The following is an 18603-nucleotide window of genomic DNA, read 5'->3' as shown; positions in this document are numbered from 1 at the left end:
TATGTTTAATAAAAGCTAAAAGAAGCCAGACTCAATGGTGGAAACCCCGGATTCTCTAACTTCTTCTCTCTTAACTGCCTTCGCTGCTGATTTAACTTCCTCAGTCAGCCGAACGTCTGCCAATAAACGCAATTAGTCCAATTAGCTTGGCGTGTCCGGGCTCTAAAAGGCTCAGGTAGCGCTTGAGGTTAGTTTAAAAAATGTATCTGCCAGTTGATTTATGTGGCATTGCAACATTTTCCAACCTCCGTGATGAAAATGGTCCATTATTTGTTATGATCATAAATCAACAAATAGAAACGCACAATTTAATCTCATAGGAATATGAAACGCATGAAATCAGGAAGCAAAAAATGTAATCCCTTCATACATCACTGTGTTATTGCACTGCTAGAAGTAACAAAAAGAGGATGAAGAGAAGCACAGACTTCTATACAACGAAATGAGTCGCCCCCTGGTGGTCAGGAGAGAGAATGCAGCTTTAACACATGAAGCATAGACTTCTATACAACCAGAGGAGTCGCCCCCTGGTGGTCAGGAGAGAGAATGCAGCTTTAACACATGAAGCATAGACTTCTATACAACCAGAGGAGTCGCCCCCTGGTGGTCAGGAGAGAGAATGCAGCTTTAACACATGAAGCATAGACTTCTATACAACCAGAGGAGTCGCCCCCTGGTGGTCAGGAGAGAGAATGCAGCTTTAACACATGAAGCATAGACTTCTATACAACCAGAGGAGTCACCCTCTGGTGGTCAGGAGAGAGAATGCAGCTTTAACACATGAAGCATAGACTTCTATACAACCTCACTCGAACACGGTGTTCAATGTCTGCAGCCGACATCTATTTTCGTAAAGCGTGACACAAACTTGGCATTTACATGTGAATTGTGTCACCGCATCCGTACGTGCGACGCTCGCATGAAAGAAGTATTTTCCAAACAAAAGCGGATCTCTTGATGTTTCCAGACTTCTTTTAAGTTTTCAGACTTAAATCTTTACCACTCAGTGGAATGCTGCTCGTCATGACATGTTTGCAATTAGAGTTATTATTAGTTCATGTTGGTCCCAGATGTGACTGGAGGGCGCGTTGGTGTTTCAACCGCGTGACGCTGTTCATCGGGGGGGCGGAGCTCTGCGTCACATGTCACTCCCTTTTCTGACATGAACTGCTAATTAGCACCTCGGCGCGACCGAGGACGGTAAACCGGACAATCACAAGATTTACACACCACATGTGGATCTTATCCGCCAACAACTCCACCGCAGATGACACAACGAGCCCTTTTGAAAATTAGATTTTTGAATTTTTTGGTGGTGAAACGGCTTGTTGGTGAAAGACGAAGAATAAACAACTTCAAAGTGCTGAGTGTTCGTTGAGTCGGATCCAGGCGGACTGGTTCCAATCAGACGCGAATGTTTAGCTGCAACCTCAGAAATGTGAAATGTCACAAAGACGTCGCTTTTCTTCACATGTGACAAGAAGTCACATGTGAAGAAAAAAAAGTGAAATGTTGTTTTTCTCTGCAGGAACGTTGTCGTGCAAACCTGCGACTTGCAGCGTGTGGATTCCTAAAAGTTGCGATAAGTTTAAACTATTTGAACAGTTAAAACTGCTTTTTAGTGTTTGCAACAGCCAATCAGAATGCTGAGATCATGTCATGTGACTTTCAGTCGGTCACTGACGAGATATCTTGTTATCTCGTAATCAGCAAATAGCTCGTTACATGGGAGTGTTGTCGCGTTTTAAATATTAATATTAAACAGGAAAGAGATGTTTACATTCAAGTTTTGTGATTTTTGTCTTCCTTATCTTCTTAAAATGTATCTGAAGGAACTCTGGAACAGGGAAACATCATTACAGCCGCCGTGTGACTCACCTGACGGTGATGATCTGCCCGGTGTCCAGAGAGATGTCGTTCATCTGGGCGATAAAGATGGCCGCCACGGCCTCGTACAGCGCCGTGCCGTCCATGTTGATGGTGGCGCCGATGGGCAGCACGAAGCGAGTCACGCGCTTATCGATCTTCAGGTTCTCCTCCAGGCAGCGGAAGGTGACGGGCAACGTTCCTGCACTGAGAAGAAGAAGAAGAAGAAGAAGAAGAAGAAGAAGCAGATGAAGAAGCAGAAGAAGAAGGCCTCATAAGATGGCGAGTTAGGGAAGAAGAAGCAGCAGAAAAATAGAAGAAGAAGAAGAAGAAGGAGAAGAAGGAGAAGAAGGAGGAGAAGGAGGAGAAGGAGAAGAAGAAGGAGAAGAAGAAGAAGAAGAAGAAGAAGAAGAAGAAGAAGAAGAAGAAGAAGAAGAAGAAGAAGAAGAAGAAGAAGAAGAAGAAGCAGATGAAGAAGCAGAAGAAGAAGGCCTCATAAGATGGCGAGTTAGGGAAGAAGAAGCAGCAGAAAAATAGAAGAAGAAGAAGAAGAAGGAGAAGAAGGAGAAGAAGGAGGAGAAGGAGGAGAAGGAGAAGAAGAAGGAGAAGAAGAAGAAGAAGAAGAAGAAGAAGAAGAAGAAGAAGAAGAACGCCCCACAAGAGGGCGAGTTAGGGTGGAAGAAGAAGAAGAAAAGGTGCAGCAAAGTGTGTGCTGGAGGATATAAAACAGGTAGACAGGTGGTGGAAGACACAAGAGGTCAGGAGGTCAGGTGGTCAGGGGGTGAAGTCGAGGCAAAAACAAAAAGGGGGAATCTGAGTCGGCCGACGGCCTCCTGACAGCTGGTGTCGGCCACTGTCGCAATCCTCCAACATGCGAATTAAAGGAATTTGATTCCGGGCCCCCGCTAAGCCCGGGTCATAATATAATTAGAGAAAACGTTGATAGGATTACCCACTTTCACTAAAGCCTCAGTAATGTGCCGAAATGACAGTTGGTTTCAGCGGCGATGCCGAGCCGGCGGCGGCGGCGGCGGCCAGAGAGCGGCCGCCGCCGCCGCCGCCGCCTATAATCCCAGAAGCCTCAGACCTTTTACAACACTGGATTCTGTCCGACATGGACTTGTCCATGATAGCCGGCGCTTACGCGCAATTTTCGGTGCTGCAAAATCTCCGACCTCTCAGATTATTTACCCGCTGGATAGCTGGAAAGCAGCAGCAGGCCACGCCGATCAATCACAGCGGCTACCGCAGCTGCTCGGGGGGGGGGAATGGATGTCGAGACATGTGACACGCATGTGTTAACACGTGCGCAAACAGAGAACACACACACACACGCTTCCTGCAGGCCGTCCTACCTGCTCGCAGTGCCCAGAGCCGTGATCCAGGCCTGGAAGATCCCCTGGTAGAAGGAGAAAGGGCTTTTTCTGGTGATAGCGAAGAATATGGCGGGGAGGATGAGGCCGCCGTGGATCACCAGGCCCACGATGACGGTCACCATGTACATGCCCAGCTGCCGGGCCACCACCTCCAGGTTCCCGATGGCGGCGATCTTGCCCGCGATCAGGGAGGCGATGCCGACGGGAGAGTACCTGAGGAAGGGAGGAGGGAGGAGAGAGGAAACATCAGAGGGATTCATCCTTCATGAGGCCGATAGATGTCGTCCAGGCACCTGGAAGCATTTATCAGTACATCGTATTGTGCAAAATGTCTTCCTGGACTCGACAAAAGGAGGAATTTTCTCCCTCGGGGGGACGAGGAGACACATTCTGGCATCTCTGGTTTCCAGCTTCGGGCGTTGCAGTTGTTCCTCCGGCGTGAACACAGGCCGCTGTGTTCCAGCGTGAATCGGACTCCTCTCGGTCCGAGTCGAAGCGCCGGCCTTTGCTCTCTCCCGGGGTCAGCTGCCCCCCCCCCCGCCCCTCCTCCCTCTCTCCCTCCACCCCTACCCTCGAGCCTGGCATCCGCCGGCAGCTGTTTGGTGGAAGCATGCCGCGTGTGCGGTTTGATGGATGTGTTCCCCCCGTGCGATACGTGTTTTTGTATACACTGGGCTCCGGAGGTTTTGGCGAGCGCCGTGGGCCCCGTGAGTAATCTGTTTATACTGCGAGAGCGATACGAACAAGGACACGATTCCTTCTCGCCGTCCAGCTGCACATGTGAGACGTCCTCGGAGGCGGGAGGTGGGGGGGGGGCTCTGCAACACAAGCATCCTGCTGTTTCTCTTCCAGACGCCTACCCGAACCCCAAACCTCCCCCCTCCTCACGCTCTGAGTGCCACAACTTTGTCTTTCTTTCTCTGCGCGTCCAGCAGCCGGAGTCCTGCGGAGCATCACGCCGCCGCCGCCGCCGCCGCCGCCGCCGGGCCGCTCTCTGGAAGACTCTCACGTGCATCTTTCCACATCTCCGCCGCCCCGCATCTGCTTCCTGCCAAGTGGCTCCTCTGCCGTCGGTGGATCCATTACATTTTTGGAGATCTTCCACCCCCCCCCCCCCCTCAGACTCCTCCGACTCCCCCCTGGGAGTCCGCACTGTTCCTCCCCCCCGACTCCTTGCTACTCCTCGGCATACCACAGACTCCAGCATGTGCCAGGGAAACCCTCTCTCTCTCTCTCTTTCTCCCTCTCTCTCTCTCTTTCCATCTGCCCGTGTCCCTCACTAACACTCTTTCTCTCCCTCTTCCTCTTCCTCTCGCTCCTCGCCGTCGTTCCCACAGCACGCCGTCCTCGCCTGATCCGTCACTGTCACCGACCTCTGCGTGTGGTTTCCCCTCCAGAATGTCCAAGCGAAAACAGACACACATGTTGTGCGCGCTCGCACACAAACACACACGGCGGGTGGAGGGTGGAGGGTGGAGGGAAGAGAAGAAGCAGACCGACCACATGATCATGGACACCATCGTCATGATGATCTCGTTGAGGATGTTGAAGAAGTCGCACATGACCTTCCCCCGCTCGCCCATCCGGCTCATGCAGATCCCGAAGGTGATGAAGAAGCCGATGAGGCCTGGAGGAGGAAGAGGAGACACACACACACACACAGTGAGCGACGCGTCACCGGGGGAACGGGAGGAGGAAAGCACCGCCCGCTGAGGAGAGACACTCAGAAGACCTGGACTCACCGAGGACGTTCATGCCCCACTTGTACTCCAGCTTCTTCCTGCTCACCATGATGGGCTCGGTTTGGTTCGGGACCACGAGCGGCACCGATTTCAGCACCGTCTGGACCTGCAGGGGTTCAGATGCACATGGCGGGAAAAAGTTATGCACGCAAATATGAAAAGGAAGATTCTGGAAGAGAAAGACAGGAAACAGGAAACGCAGTCGGGTGGAGTTCATTCTGCCGCTGCAAGTTGTTCATGAAAATATTAAAGATTTGTTTGTGGAGACTTCCAACACTTCAGGAACCATAATTGCTTGTGTGTGTGTGTGTGTGTGTGTGTGTGTGTGTGTGTGTGTGTGTGTGTGTGTCTGCATGCTGTGTGAATGTGTGTTGTGTTAAAAAAATAATGTCCTCTTCTGAAACAGATTTGACAAACACAAATTACTACATCTGGTTTGTTTGTTTTGTCGTCTGTCGCAATGTGTGTGTGTGTGTGTGTGTGTGTGTGTGTGTGTGTGTGTGTGTGTGTGTGTGTGTGTGTGTAAGAAGTCACATTTAAAAATCTGGAGAAAGTATAAATCCTAAGCAGAGAATGAGAAATTATAAATATTATTTTTGTTCATTTGGAGAAGGAATTATGTTCATGTCATTTTTTTTTTATTTTGGATAAAGTAAAAATGAATTATACATCCTGATTGTGCGATTTCATTGCGTTAAGTCAATGAGAAGCTGTTTTTAGTTGTGTTTGTGAAGAAGAATAAACAGCCGATGCTCATCTCATGATAACAATTCATAACAAAACAGATTTTCTATCTTCTGTTGTTCCCTCAGATCAGTGTCTAATGAAAAGGCCCAACAGGGAACAAGAGACTCTCACATGAAGAACAACTAAACGGAGGAAAAGACAAGAAAAGAAAAGAGGAGAGGAACACGCGGGTTGAAAAGGGGAAGGACGACTCCTTCCTGCAAAAGCAATTATGCCTTTTTTTATGACTTCAATGAACTCCCCCGATGAGAACAAACAAAAGAAGCAATAAAACAGAGATGAAGAGAGAGAGAGAGAGAGAGAGAGAGAGAGAGAGAGAGAGAGAGAGGGAGAGAGAGAGAGAGAGAGAGAGAGAGGAGTAAGCCGGTGCTCAGCAGTGCTCTCTGTTCTCCAGCAGATGCCCGATGTGGTAAACAAAGACGTGGCGTTGCAGATGTAAAGAGATTAGCGGCGGCAGAAGAGTTGACCCTCACCCGGTCCGACACAGACGACTACTTCTAATCATTCGGACCCTCACGCACGGCCGAGAGAGAGAGAGAGAGAGAGAGAGAGAGAGAGAGAGAGAGAGAGAGAGAGAGAGAGAGAGACAGGATTGGGACAGAAGAAGTCACATCGTGATTGAGACTCGGATTATCGTTTATAAATGATCAGCTTGGATAAACACAAGTCTGCAGTCGGACTCGTCCGCCACGAGAGAGGTTCCTCAGCTCGGCTGTTTCTCCTTTTGCAGGTTTCAATCAGTGATTGTGGTTTTATTATTTAATGTCCGTCTCAATCTACCAGAGCCTGAAGTCAAATCTTCTTCTTCTTTTGTTTAAACAGCAGAAGTTTAAACTGCAACACATTAAAAGGGGCCTCACATTAGAGGAGCTCTGCTTGTTTTTGCTTTAATAAAAAACTTCCTCCTGTTGACAATTACACTTTAAAGGTCACACTTGTGTAACATGTACACACGTGTACAGAAACCCCGCCGTTTACAACTCTTTCATTCATGCAGTTCAGACTTTGTGCTGTTTTTTTTAGCTTCACATCAAAGAAAAAAGGTCTTTCCAATATTTAATGCCACTTTAAAATATTAGAAATTGGATGTCAGTTGTTGTTTCCAACCTTTTCAGCCTGTGAAGCATTAACACATCTACTTGCAAAAGATCATTTTCTCTCATCGTACTGTTTCATCACTTGGACCTTATAGTGATTCACAAAGATCTGAAGAAAAGTCTGAACGATAAAACATTAAAAAAAATGTTTTTCTCAGTCAAGTTCGACTTAAAAGATGAGCTCCGAAGTTCATTCGTGACCTTCGTCTGCTGGCGAGGATCATGTGATCTGATCGAAAGCTCCAGAAGGAAACAGACCTGCAGGTGTGATCCTTTCATCAACCGCTGAATAAACGTCTGAACCTACTGGATTGTTTTATTTATAGCTTTCTTTTGCATCACTGGACCCTAAAACAGTAAAAACAGCGTCTCTAAAAGTTAAAAAAAAATACTTGCTGGACCACGATGGGCCAACTTGATCCCAAATCTGTTACATCTGCATTTCGATGCACATGTAAACCCAACATCTCGGCTCCAGAGACACGCTTTGGGGCGCCGGTGCTACCTGTTGGAAGCAGGACTGCACCAGGTTCTCCGGGAACAGGTTCCTCAGCAGGTCCAGGAAGGCGTCCAGGCTGCTGACCTCCTGGTTCTTCGGGGCCGAGGTGGACGTGTCGCTCCTCAGCTTGGGGTTCCCCGGGTGGATCCCCAGCACCAGGATGACCCCGAGGATGGCGGCGATGACGGTGGTGGTCATGTAGTACACCATGGCTCTGCTGCCCATGCGGCCGCTGGAGCGAGCGTCCAGCCCGGCCAGCCCTGACGGAGAGACACGGCGCCGTCAAGGTGCTGCTGATATTTGCACAAATATTTGAAGGTCATGTGGCGCTCTGGAAGAAAAGGTTACCCGTGATGAGGCTGGAGATGATCAGAGGAAGGATGAGCATCTTCAGCATCCTCATCAGGATTTCTCCAGGGAAGGAAATCAGAGTGAGGATGGAGTAATCCTTCACCACCATGTAGCGCAGCAGCATCCCGAACAGCACCCCCATGACCACACCTGAGGGGGGGAGGAGGGGAGAAAAGAGAGGAGAGGAAGGGAGGAAATGGGTGAACAGGACGAAAGGAGAGTAAAGGAGAGGAGGAGAGGAAACAAGGAGACAGGAAGGGAGAGGAGAGAGGAGGAAAGGAGTGGAAAGAGTTGAGAAAGAAGGCAGTGAGACGAGGAGAAGAGGAGGAAAGGAGAGGAAACGGGAGGCAAGTAGAGGAGAGGAGAGGAGTAATTGAGGGTTAGGAGAGGAGAGGAAAGGGAGGTGAGGATGGGAGAGTAAAGCGGAGGAGGAGAGGGAAAGAGAGGAGAGGAGAAAGAAGGCAGGGAGAGGAGAGAAGAGGAGGAAAGCGGAGTAGGAGAGAAGAGGAGAGGAAAGGAAAGGGGAGGAAGAAAGACAAAAAGAGGAGAGAAGGAAAGGAGACAGTAAGAGTTTGTGTACTGGGTCCACTGTAAAGAAAATGAAAATGAGAAACATCGAAACATCTAAACATCTCCATGTTGATGGACGCTAGTGTCCAGTTTTTTTCCCAAGACTCTTCTCCTCCTCTTCCCTCTTGAAAGAAGAGTCATCTCACGTCCTCCACGTGAGCCCTCTGACTGATGACGTGCGTCCTCTGTAATGTAAACGGCTTTAACAAATGATGGACAAAAATAACAGACGTCTCTACTTCGCAGATGCTTTTTTTTTGACTCTCCAGAAACATAGCAAAGTGTTTACAGAGGCCGACTGAAGACAACAACAAGCCAGCGACGTCTCGTGGGAAAATGATCACACACTGTGTGTGCATCGAGTGTGCGTGTTCATATTTTCTGCCGCACAAAAACCTTTTTTTTTTTGTGCGCTAACAATAAAACTGTCTGCAAACAAAATTCCATTCGGGACGTTGAAGGAGGTTAAACAAAAGCTTTTCCTTCACTTTTTTTTTGGACATCTTTTAAACAACCACAATAGAGCTTTCATGAGCCGATGGGAGCGTGTAACTGGGAGTTTCCCAGTCCGTGCATGTGTGTGTGTGTGTGTGTGTGTACCCAGCACGGTGAGTCCCAGCAGCAGGTTGTGGGTGTTGCGGCTGCAGTGGCCTGCGTCTTTATACACGATGTCTGTGCTGTCATCTCGCTGGCTTTCCTCCTTCTCCTTCTCCTTCTCCTTCTTCTTGTTGGTGTGGGACTGGTTGGCTGTCGACTGGTTTGTCATCCTGCCTGTGGAGACGGTGGGAAGAGACGGGGTTAAACTCACAAAACCAACACGCCTCCACATCCCACGCTGGCCTGCGCACAGCTTTCAGTGTTGGTTAAAGAAGTGCTCTTAAACTGCTGTGAAGACCCTGGGTTGTTAAAAAAAAAAAAAGGGCGTTGAGGGACAACCAGCAACAGGAATGTCCTTTGAACGCTCGGTTTGGGTTCATTAGTTTGAGTAAAGACGCACGCCTGCAGGCGACCTGGACGCAGCAGGCGACGGCTAAACTGCTAACAGGACACAAAGAAACAACTTGAAGAGGCGCTACGTCTCTCTGCAGCGTGAAACTGCTAGGATGCTAACGCCACACGAGGCAGAGTTGCTGATATTGCGGCGTTGTAGCTGACGAGCCAGTCAGTACGTAGCTTGGAGCCATGCTAGCTGCCGCGCTAGCTGCTACGTTCAACACGCTCAGACGGCTAACAGGCCGATGTCCAGCAGGTTATAATGGTCACCGGGTTCAACTGCTTAGCTTCTGCGTGTGTTAGCGTGCTAAGTGTGGGCGGCTGTGGTTCAGTGGTGAGCAGCAGGAACGTCCTGAAATTGCTCCTGTAGCTGTGTATGCTGTGTGAATGTGTGTATGAATGTTTAGCTAGGACTGATGGGCAGGTGGCCTGTTAGCTGCTCCCATCAGTGTATGAATGGGTGTGAACGGATGACAAGTAGTGTGAAAGTGTTTTGAGTGGTTGGAAGACTAGAGAAGCTCCATACAAGTGCAGATACATTTACCATTTAAATGTATCTGTAACGTATGACCGATTTGGACTGAATTCGCAGGCATTTGGTCGTAGGTAAAAATGTATCGAACAAATGACAGATTGCAAAAATTAGGACATGATGAAAGTTCCTGAGGTGAACAACTCTGCTTGTAAGGAATTAACATCCATCAAACTGTTCTCGAAACCACACACGTCACCTGCACGGTGATGCTAAAAGGATTAGCTTTCGCGGCGGGCGGATTCTCGCGATGCCACAAGATCACGTGGGAATCGCAGCTCACATTACACACACACAAACACGCACACAAACACACACATCTGGGTCAGGCTTCAAGTAATGTGTTCTAGTTTGAACCAATCAGCATCCTGCGAGGAGGGACCGGGCATCTGCACGTTTGTTAAAACAACAATGGCGGCTCCTGAAGAGGTTACAGTGTCCGTTGTTTCAGAGATGGAGAGTAGTTCTTCATTGAAAGAGGAGCAAAGAACCTGACGGGTTTCCTCAATGGAAAACATGTTTCCACTATTCTCCCGACTGGCTCCAATAAGGATTTGATTGACAGGTGGTTCCTCCAATCACCTGCCAAGTATTTATTTAAAAGCCCTTTCAAGTCTCCAACGACGGCTTCTCAGACGCTGCTGTGCAAATCCAACTTGTAAATATATTTCACTGGATAAGTGAAGCTTTTGCTGGAGGGCGCGAGACGAAAAGTGAAGGGTTTAGAAATCATTTGAATTCAACCTCTTGGCAACGTGCATATCCAATTTCATTGCAATCTGATAGTTGTTGAGATATTCTGCTAAACACCTCTAGTGCAACTATGAAAAGATTCATCCTCTGGAGACCGTGAATGTTTGCAGAAAAGGTCACGGCTTTCCATCCGACAGCGGTCGAGATATTCAACGAAAACACCAAAAAATGTACGCTGAGATTAGATGAATAATCAGGGGGAATCAACCCAACGTTTAAAGATTCATCCTCTGGGGACCGTGAATGTTTGCAGAAAAGGGTCATGGCTTTGCGTCCAATAGCGGGTGAGAGACTTCAGTCTGGGCGGTCCACTGACACTGACATGCTTCGGAGCAACTGGAATTGCTGAAAAGGATAATCTGGCATTGATGAAAGTCAAGCATTACATCTGTCCCAATGCAACTCAGCTGCAGAAATAATCAGAAGGCATGCAGCTAAATGCAGGAAAAAAAGGGATGCAACACGATATCAACATGATTCTTCTCCTTCTACATCTCCCTTAAGCCTCCTCCCTTCTCTTTTTTTTAAATTTCACAAACAGCCAGCTCCAATAAACGCCCAACAACTGTCACTAATCATCCGTCAAAGTCTATTCCAGCTCCCGTGTGTCAACACGGGATTGCTCTGGAGGAGGCAATCAAATATTGCCCTCGAGGCAAAAAGAAAAAAGTCATGCACCTTCCACACACAAAAAAAAAAAAAAAAGACAAGAGTCAACCGGTAAGAATGTGGCTCCTCGAGCGGAGACCCCACCGCCAACGTCTGTAAACATTAATCGTATATATAAACACATCTTGAGAGCGGCGCGGCCAGAAGTATGAATGTCACATTTACAAACAGTCTGACTCGGTGAGACAATCGCAATCAGACATGATTATAATCCATCAACGGAACAAATGGCATTTTTTCGGCGGCGGTGAGGTTACAGTTGCAGCAAAAAAAAAGTACATTAGACGATGGAGGATGGGAGGGAGGGGTTGCACAAAGAAATGTTACCTACTAGTTGTTCTGCTCTCAGGCTTTCACCTCCACTCTGCAGGCCATATCTCTGCCGCCTCTTTCTAGTCCCTGCAACCGTCACGGGCAACAGAGACGGATTGACGGCAGCGATCTGAAATTGTAAATTTTGGGGGCGGAGAATGTTCCCGCTGGGTTTCAATTGCAAAGATATAATCCTCGGTGAGCGCAGAGCGGAGGAGAGGAGGAGGGGAGGAGGGGAGGATGTTCCACTGGTCCGGTCTTCAACAAATCCTCTTTTCCATCCTTATGTCATTCTCAGCTTCAACGTCGATTGATGACATCAGTCGACCGCATTCGGGGATGTAGCTGTCTAATAAGGGAAGGGATGGAGATGGAGGGGAAGGTCACCATCCCAGCGTTTACTCTGGACCAGCTGGGAAGGTTTTGTATTTTTTATTTTTTTAAATCATCATTTACAACTCAAGGTTTTTTTTGTTTTTTTTTCTGTAAGCTGATCAGGTTAAAATGAGATCCTGACAAAACCTGGTGGATAAAAACTAGAAAATCTCATCAAGGCAGACAAAGGCTGCTTCACTTACAACCTTTTTGGAGATTCTGTGACAACATGTATGAAAAAAAAGGTCCCGAACTTACGAGTGTACTGTTCATGTAGGACTGGGTGTCATTTCAAAATGGCCAGTAACCTTAAAATGACACCAAAACCACACTGCACGGCGTTCAGATGCTAGCGATTTCCGTCCACTGTTGCCGCTCTGTGCGCTATTAGCTGTTAGCCGCTAGCCGCTAGCTGCCGGCTCAGACGTCTCCATGTTCAGCGCAACGTTGCATTAAGTCGAGGAACTTTTGTGCTGATTTGGCTACAAGCGAAACCGTCCATTTTCTAGATCCGGTCACAAACCAGAACAATCGTAAGTATCGATCGATCGCGGATGTTTCCGCGAGTTATCGCGGCCCCGCGACCCTAAAAGGTATCGAGACGACACACCCGGTGTACATGTACAAAGCAACTTAAGTCCCGCTCACACGAGACGGAGGGAGGAAGAATAAGGATGATTAAAACCTTTGTTCCGTTCCCAGATGGAGGCCCTGAAAATAATGACGCAACAGCATGTGTCCTGCGAGGAGTATAAGCTGCGAGGACCTGAACCTGCTCTGCAAATCTGCCTTCCTTCCTTCCTTCCTTCCTTCCTTCCTTCCTTAACAGACAGATTATCTTTCCCTGCTCCAGGAAATGTCAAGAGCCGCCTTTCGCCTTTTTCGAGACCGAGCGCAGGCCGGCCTGGAGGAACCCGGCTCCAACCGGGTCGTCCCCGGCGGCAGTTACGAGCGAGGGAAACAGAAAGTATTCACAGGCCTCTTCGGGTTGAATTCCTCTCCTGCGTTTACTGATGCCTCGCTTGAACACTACTCACACCAAAGTACAGTTTATTGGGACGCACAGGAAGCAGATGCCGGAGCAGCGGCCGGGGCGGCGAACGACTGGTTGAAGACGAGGACCGTGACGTCACGTTGCGGTCGAGCGTCCCGAACCAAACGCAGCGACTAAAGTCAGCGAGTTCAGACCGTTTGGTCTCGACGGCTTACAGTAAATCCTGGATTTCGCGGCAACACAACACAGGTACACATGTATTACTTTCCAGCCAGGTAGGCTGCGGCCGCAGGAGGCTTTGGAGGTAAGGAGGGGAGGGGGAAACCTTTAGAGCGGGAGCTTTGAGGAACACATGTTAGTGATGAGAGCTGGAGGCAGAGCGGGGAGACTTCAAAGTGAGTCCGGCTCAGAAACGAGGAAGCAACTCCTGCTGGGTTTTTTCTACTTGTGCCCTTGTGGGCCAGACGCAGAAAGAGAAGTCTCTCTCTCTCTCTCTCTCTCTCTCTCTCTCTCTCTCTCTCTCTCTCTCTCTCTCTCTCTCTCTCTCTCTCTCTCTCTCTCTCTCTCTCTCTCTAAGTGAAGCAGACTGGATAAACATCAGGGTCCTCAATGTAAACCACTCTCGGTCCGCCAGACGTGCGGTGGCGACCTGCGCGGTTGCACGCAGCCGTGAGCTTACGACACGTCTTCTTATTAGTCGTCACGGTTGTCCCCCCGGAGGACAGCCAGAGTTAATCTCGCAGAAGAAGAAGAAGAAGAAGAAGAAGAAGAAGAAGAAGAAGAAGAAGAAGAAGAAGAAGAAGAAGAAGAAGATCTTTGATTACTGTAAATGAGCCCAAGCTGCTGGAGATGAAGGTGCATGTACCATCATGACGCCCCCCCCCTTCTTCCTCCCCCTCTCCTTCCCCTCCTCCTCCTCATCATATCCACATTAATGATCCAACCAGGTCACCAGCCAATCACTGATGTTGATTCAGGAGATCAAACAGATGCACGTTGGCTAAACATATAAACATACCCCCCCCCCCCCCGGCTGCCTGCCTCTGATCTGACCCCAGATATGACAGGAAGTGCAGGCACGCCACTCGTTTAGCTGATACGATGAGCCGATACAGTTATTAAGATGCATCTGCGGCTTCATCGTTGGATCCAGTTTGAACTCTTTTCGTCGCGTCGGGATTATAAATCCAGTTTTGCACAAATCAGTGCAACTGCTTTAATAATCGATGCGTCGTTTCAGTCATTTTTCAAGCAGAATTTGTGGGAAAACGATAAAAAAAAACATTCTTTGTTTCCAGATTTCCACGTGAAGTGATTTTCTGAATCATAAACTTTATTATCATGACGGGCAGTTATTTAAATGTTTGACATTTCGTGGACTAAATGATGGATTGGGAGAAATCATTGTTAGTGGCCTAAATGCAATGATGTTTATAAGATAAGATAAAATAATCCTTCATTAGTCCCTCAGTGGGGATAAAAACATGTAGAAAGGTATTTAAACGTAATGGATATTGCACGTATTAGGTATTGTAAAGTTTAACACTATCAGTAAACATGGAGTTTGTGTGTATATATATATATATATATATATATATATATATATAGTATATTTAGTTTAGTTACAGAGTGGTTTCCCATCATGTGATGCCAGCGATGAACATAAAAATGACCAAAACAGTAAAAAACTTAATTGATGGAAAAACCCTTTCTTCATTTTTACTCTAAACTTCTCAGTGAGGAGATCTTTAAATCATTGAAGTGTTTCGTCTAAAAGGCGTTTGATGTGTTTGTGATGTATTTACATGTGTGTGTGTGTGTGTGTGTGTGTGTGTGTGTGTGTGTGTGTGTGTGTGTGTGTGTGTGTGTGTGTGTGTGTTTCAAAGGATTATTTCCAAGGGTTGATTGTTTGGTGTGAGCTTTGCAGAGCGATGGAGGTATAATCCGTCCCCTCCATGAGCGAGATGAGGAAGGTCTCTGCAGCGCAACACACTCCTCACACATCAAACACACACACACACACACACACACACACACACACAGCTGGACTTAATGCATTAATGAAGACGAATGAAGTTGCACCGTCGTGACACCGACGGGGGAATACATATTTGTTTTACATCCAAAACATTGTTCTAATTAGTAGATATTATGCGGTCAGCGCTGTCTTCCTCCATCTGTTGCGGTCCTTATTGTGTAGAAAGCAACTCGCTGCTCACAATGTGTGTGTTGTGCTTCACTGACAGATCCAGACAACACTCTGAAGTCTGTAAATCTGCCTTCTTGTTTTATTTATTACAAAAAAGAGCAATGCACATTCATTTAGAGTTTGAGATTGGCCTCTTTTTGTTGCAGTTTTTGCTCTTAAATATTACATTTTAAGTACATTTATGTCTTTAATAACATACTGGTCTTCACATACCTTCTTATTGTTTGTCTATTTATCATATTTTATTGCACGTTTTTACATTTTTTTAATTTACATTTCGTACTATTGCTTTATTATCACGCACCAATCATTAAGCCAGATACACAAGGAACAACTGTGGATGAATTATGAAAGAGAAAGTTATTATTTGGGTTTTCTCTCGGGATCGCGGCTTGAGGAAAGAAGATTTGACAGATTTGGGAGGTCGGTCCCCACAATGTCACCGCAAAGATGTGTCCCCGCAACATGACTCAAACAAACCACACACACACACACACACACACACACACACACACACACAGTTCAAAGCAACTCATTCATCCGACAAATGCACAACTCTCATGAAACACACGTGTGTGGCTCGCTGGAGGTTAAACGGTGTGTATTAACCCTCTCAGTGAAGGTCAGTGAAGGTCAGTGAAGGTCAGTGAAGGTCAGATGAACGTCTCCATCGGAGGCTGGATGGACGCGACCACACTGGGGTCACTTAGCATGTTTTTTTTTTTAACCAAAATATAGAGTAAGCCAGTGTGTGTGTGTGTGTGTGTGTGTGTGTGTGTGTGTGTGTGTGTGTGTGTGTGTGTGATTGTCAGTGTTTGAGATTGGAGGGACATGGAGCGTGAGTGAGAGAAAACATGAGCTCGTGTGTGTGATTTACTCTGCATCTGTGTGTGTGACACATGTCAGGCCCTCCTCTCTCTCTCTCTCTCTCTCTCTCTCTCTCTCTCTCTCTCTCTCTCTCTCTCTCTCTCTCTCTCTCTCTCTCTCTCTCTCTTTCTCTCTCTCGATAATCTGAGTGTATTAATCTGTTGTTTGAACTCCTTAAGCACAGACTGTCTATCACATCTGCTCTCTTCACCCTCGCAAAGCTCTGCTATTTTTAAACTTCCTCCCCTTCTCGCCTCCTTTCTTTTCCCCCCTTCCCTCCTTTTCTTCTCCTCCTCTGCTCCGCGGTCACAACGCTTGTCCTCCCCAGCAGCTGGACCGAGTTTCACCGCCGCTCGTTCGCTTCCTCGCGGTAAAATCCATCCTGTGGTTTTGACCCGGCCGACGCCTCGGGAAGCGGACGGGCGTGCTGAAACGATGCCGGTGGTAAGCGATCGGGGCGCTGCAGGCCTTCACGCGTCCAAACAGCGGGGGGTTCAAGAACCGAAGGAGCAACAGTTCACTCTAAACCCATGAAACCAAACGCTCAGCCAAAACCACTGCGTGGCTAAACAAATCAAATAAAAATGTCTCCGAGCCAATAAATCGGGAAGGATTGAGCTGCAAACAGGATGAGACGGCAAACAAATCGACACCGTGCGACCTGTGGATGGATGGATGGATGGATGGATGGATGGATGGGAGGGGGGGTGAGGAAGAGGGGTGAGGAGGAGGAGGACCTTACCTGCTGTGTGTCACCGTCTCCCATCTGACGAGAGCGAGGCATCGGGACGCGGAGACGAGGAGGGAGTCTTTGCGTCATCTGAGAAAATTTGCGGCTTAATGCAACAGCTTGGTGCTCCCCCTCCCCTCCCTCTTTCTCCCTCGTTCTTCCTCTTTCTCCCTCTTTCTCCCTCGTTCTCCCTCGTTCTCCCTCATCCACTCACGTCCCCTCCATCACAGCTCTATTATTTACACCTCAGCTGAACCGTTGTCGGTGATGCTGCGCTCCCCAGGTGGGTGAGGAGGTCGTGGTGGTTACCCTCCCTACCACAGGAGGGCGCTCTGGCTCTGCAGTGAGCGGGGAGGCATCTTGCAGGGTATAGCCTCGCTGGGAGGGATCCTTTGACACATATCAGTGTCCCCACCACCACCACCACCACCACGGGTGGAGCTGCCACATGCTGGACATCATCAATACGCAGAATTAGACACAAGCCGACGGCAGGAAGTGGAGGGAGCTTCAGGGTTGTCCCAGAGAGGAATGCCGAGGGTCTACGATTGGGCTTTATGAGCCGGGTGGGGTGTGGGGGGGGGGTTGATTTATGAGCGCGCCATCTCAACTATCCCATACGGTGTTGAGCAACGACAGGCTGGCTCTCCGTCCAGGCCTTTAAATCCAAACTTAACTCTCGGCGTAGCCGCGCATTCTTTCATTGCTTCGGGCCCGTCGGGTCTCAATGAATCCATCAAGCCTCATTCCGATCGCTGCCTGTGTTTTTTACTGTCGGCGCCTCGTCTCCAGATGTTTGGATCCGGATCTTCGTCCTCCAGGAGAGAGAGAGAGAGTCATCCTCCCTCGCTGTGCTTTCTTTCTGCAGGAGCTCGGCCTCTTATGTGTGTGTGTTTGTGTGTGTGTGTGTTGAGGTTGAGGGGGTCGGAGACGCCTGGAAGATGCTCACGAAAGTCTTCATCGGCGTCTATGATCCATCTTTTGTCCTCATTGTGTTTCCTGTAACGTCGTCATGTCTGTTCTGTTCACATCAGACGGCGTCGTATGAGAGCTCCTGCATGACATCACACACGCGGATTTCAATGAAGTTACCAAATATTTGGGTCAGTAAGACGTTCATAACGTGGGTAATTTGATAATTGGCGGGGTAACACTTTACTTTGAACTATTATTGAACCATTACATTACAGTAGCTTGCAATTTCTTCATGAAAACCAAACTACAAAGCGCTATAAGTAAGTAGCATTTACGTGCTACTAACGTGCTACTTTCTTTATTCAAGGTGTCGTCGGAAAATATTTTTATTTTAGTGGCTCAAGATGTGAAGACTTCCTGCTCTCCAGTGTTTACAGAGTATAAAGAGTGTTGATTAACGTCCTGTGTTTGTCATTATTACAGCTGTATTCTTCTATATTGTGGTTCATACACCAGCATATCAAGCAGCAGTAATGGTCGTTCATCTGCTCCTAACTTCATTACTACGTTACGCACGCGAAGCCGAGAACTTTTGGGTCAACTTTTATCTCCTGACGTCGAGCGTCTGGTTCACTGGCTCACATTTAAATTGTAATCAGCCTGGAAGAACACGACTAACTGGACATTAAGACGCGCGTCTGTAATGTAAAACCTCACTTATTTATTCATTCACAGACGGATCGGAAACGCTATTTCTAACAGATACTCCTTAATTAAAGTCTGATGCGTTGATCAATAATGGATCAATGATGATCCTTGAGCAGACATTTTAAATGAGTTGTCAGACGCTCTATGCCTGCTGACTTTTAATGAACGTTATGGTGAGAAAACGCTTTATTTTCTCGCGGTAACGGCGTCACGTGATACTTCAAAGCGGCCTAAAAATGCTAAATCGGGGGATTTAAAAGTAAAGTGTTGCCATTCAATGCGTCCGTATCAGACCTAC

The 18603-nt window shown here is 47.9% G+C and overlaps 1 protein-coding gene across 1 annotated transcript in view; it reads right to left on the bottom strand.

The window, feature by feature from the left end:
* Nucleotides 1–18603, bottom strand: part of slc1a9 (solute carrier family 1 member 9) — a 29116-nt gene that overhangs the window by 2532 nt on the left and 7981 nt on the right. Inside the window, exons 3-9 of the mRNA XM_068578406.1 lie at nucleotides 8849–9019; nucleotides 7676–7828; nucleotides 7334–7587; nucleotides 4985–5090; nucleotides 4743–4869; nucleotides 3222–3455; nucleotides 1879–2073 (exon numbers count right to left, since the gene is read on the bottom strand). Of these exons, the coding sequence (XP_068434507.1) occupies nucleotides 1879–2073; nucleotides 3222–3455; nucleotides 4743–4869; nucleotides 4985–5090; nucleotides 7334–7587; nucleotides 7676–7828; nucleotides 8849–9019 (1240 nt within the window). The remainder of the gene's footprint in view (nucleotides 1–1878; nucleotides 2074–3221; nucleotides 3456–4742; nucleotides 4870–4984; nucleotides 5091–7333; nucleotides 7588–7675; nucleotides 7829–8848; nucleotides 9020–18603) is intronic.

Source organism: Clinocottus analis, unplaced genomic scaffold, assembly GCF_023055335.1.
Source record: "Clinocottus analis isolate CAN_PGR_092001 unplaced genomic scaffold, fCliAna1.0.p SCAF_16, whole genome shotgun sequence".
Lineage (NCBI taxonomy): Eukaryota > Metazoa > Chordata > Actinopteri > Perciformes > Cottidae > Clinocottus > Clinocottus analis.
The sequence above is the reverse complement of the archived record's forward strand: the minus strand, read 5'-3'. Positions and strand labels throughout refer to the sequence as shown.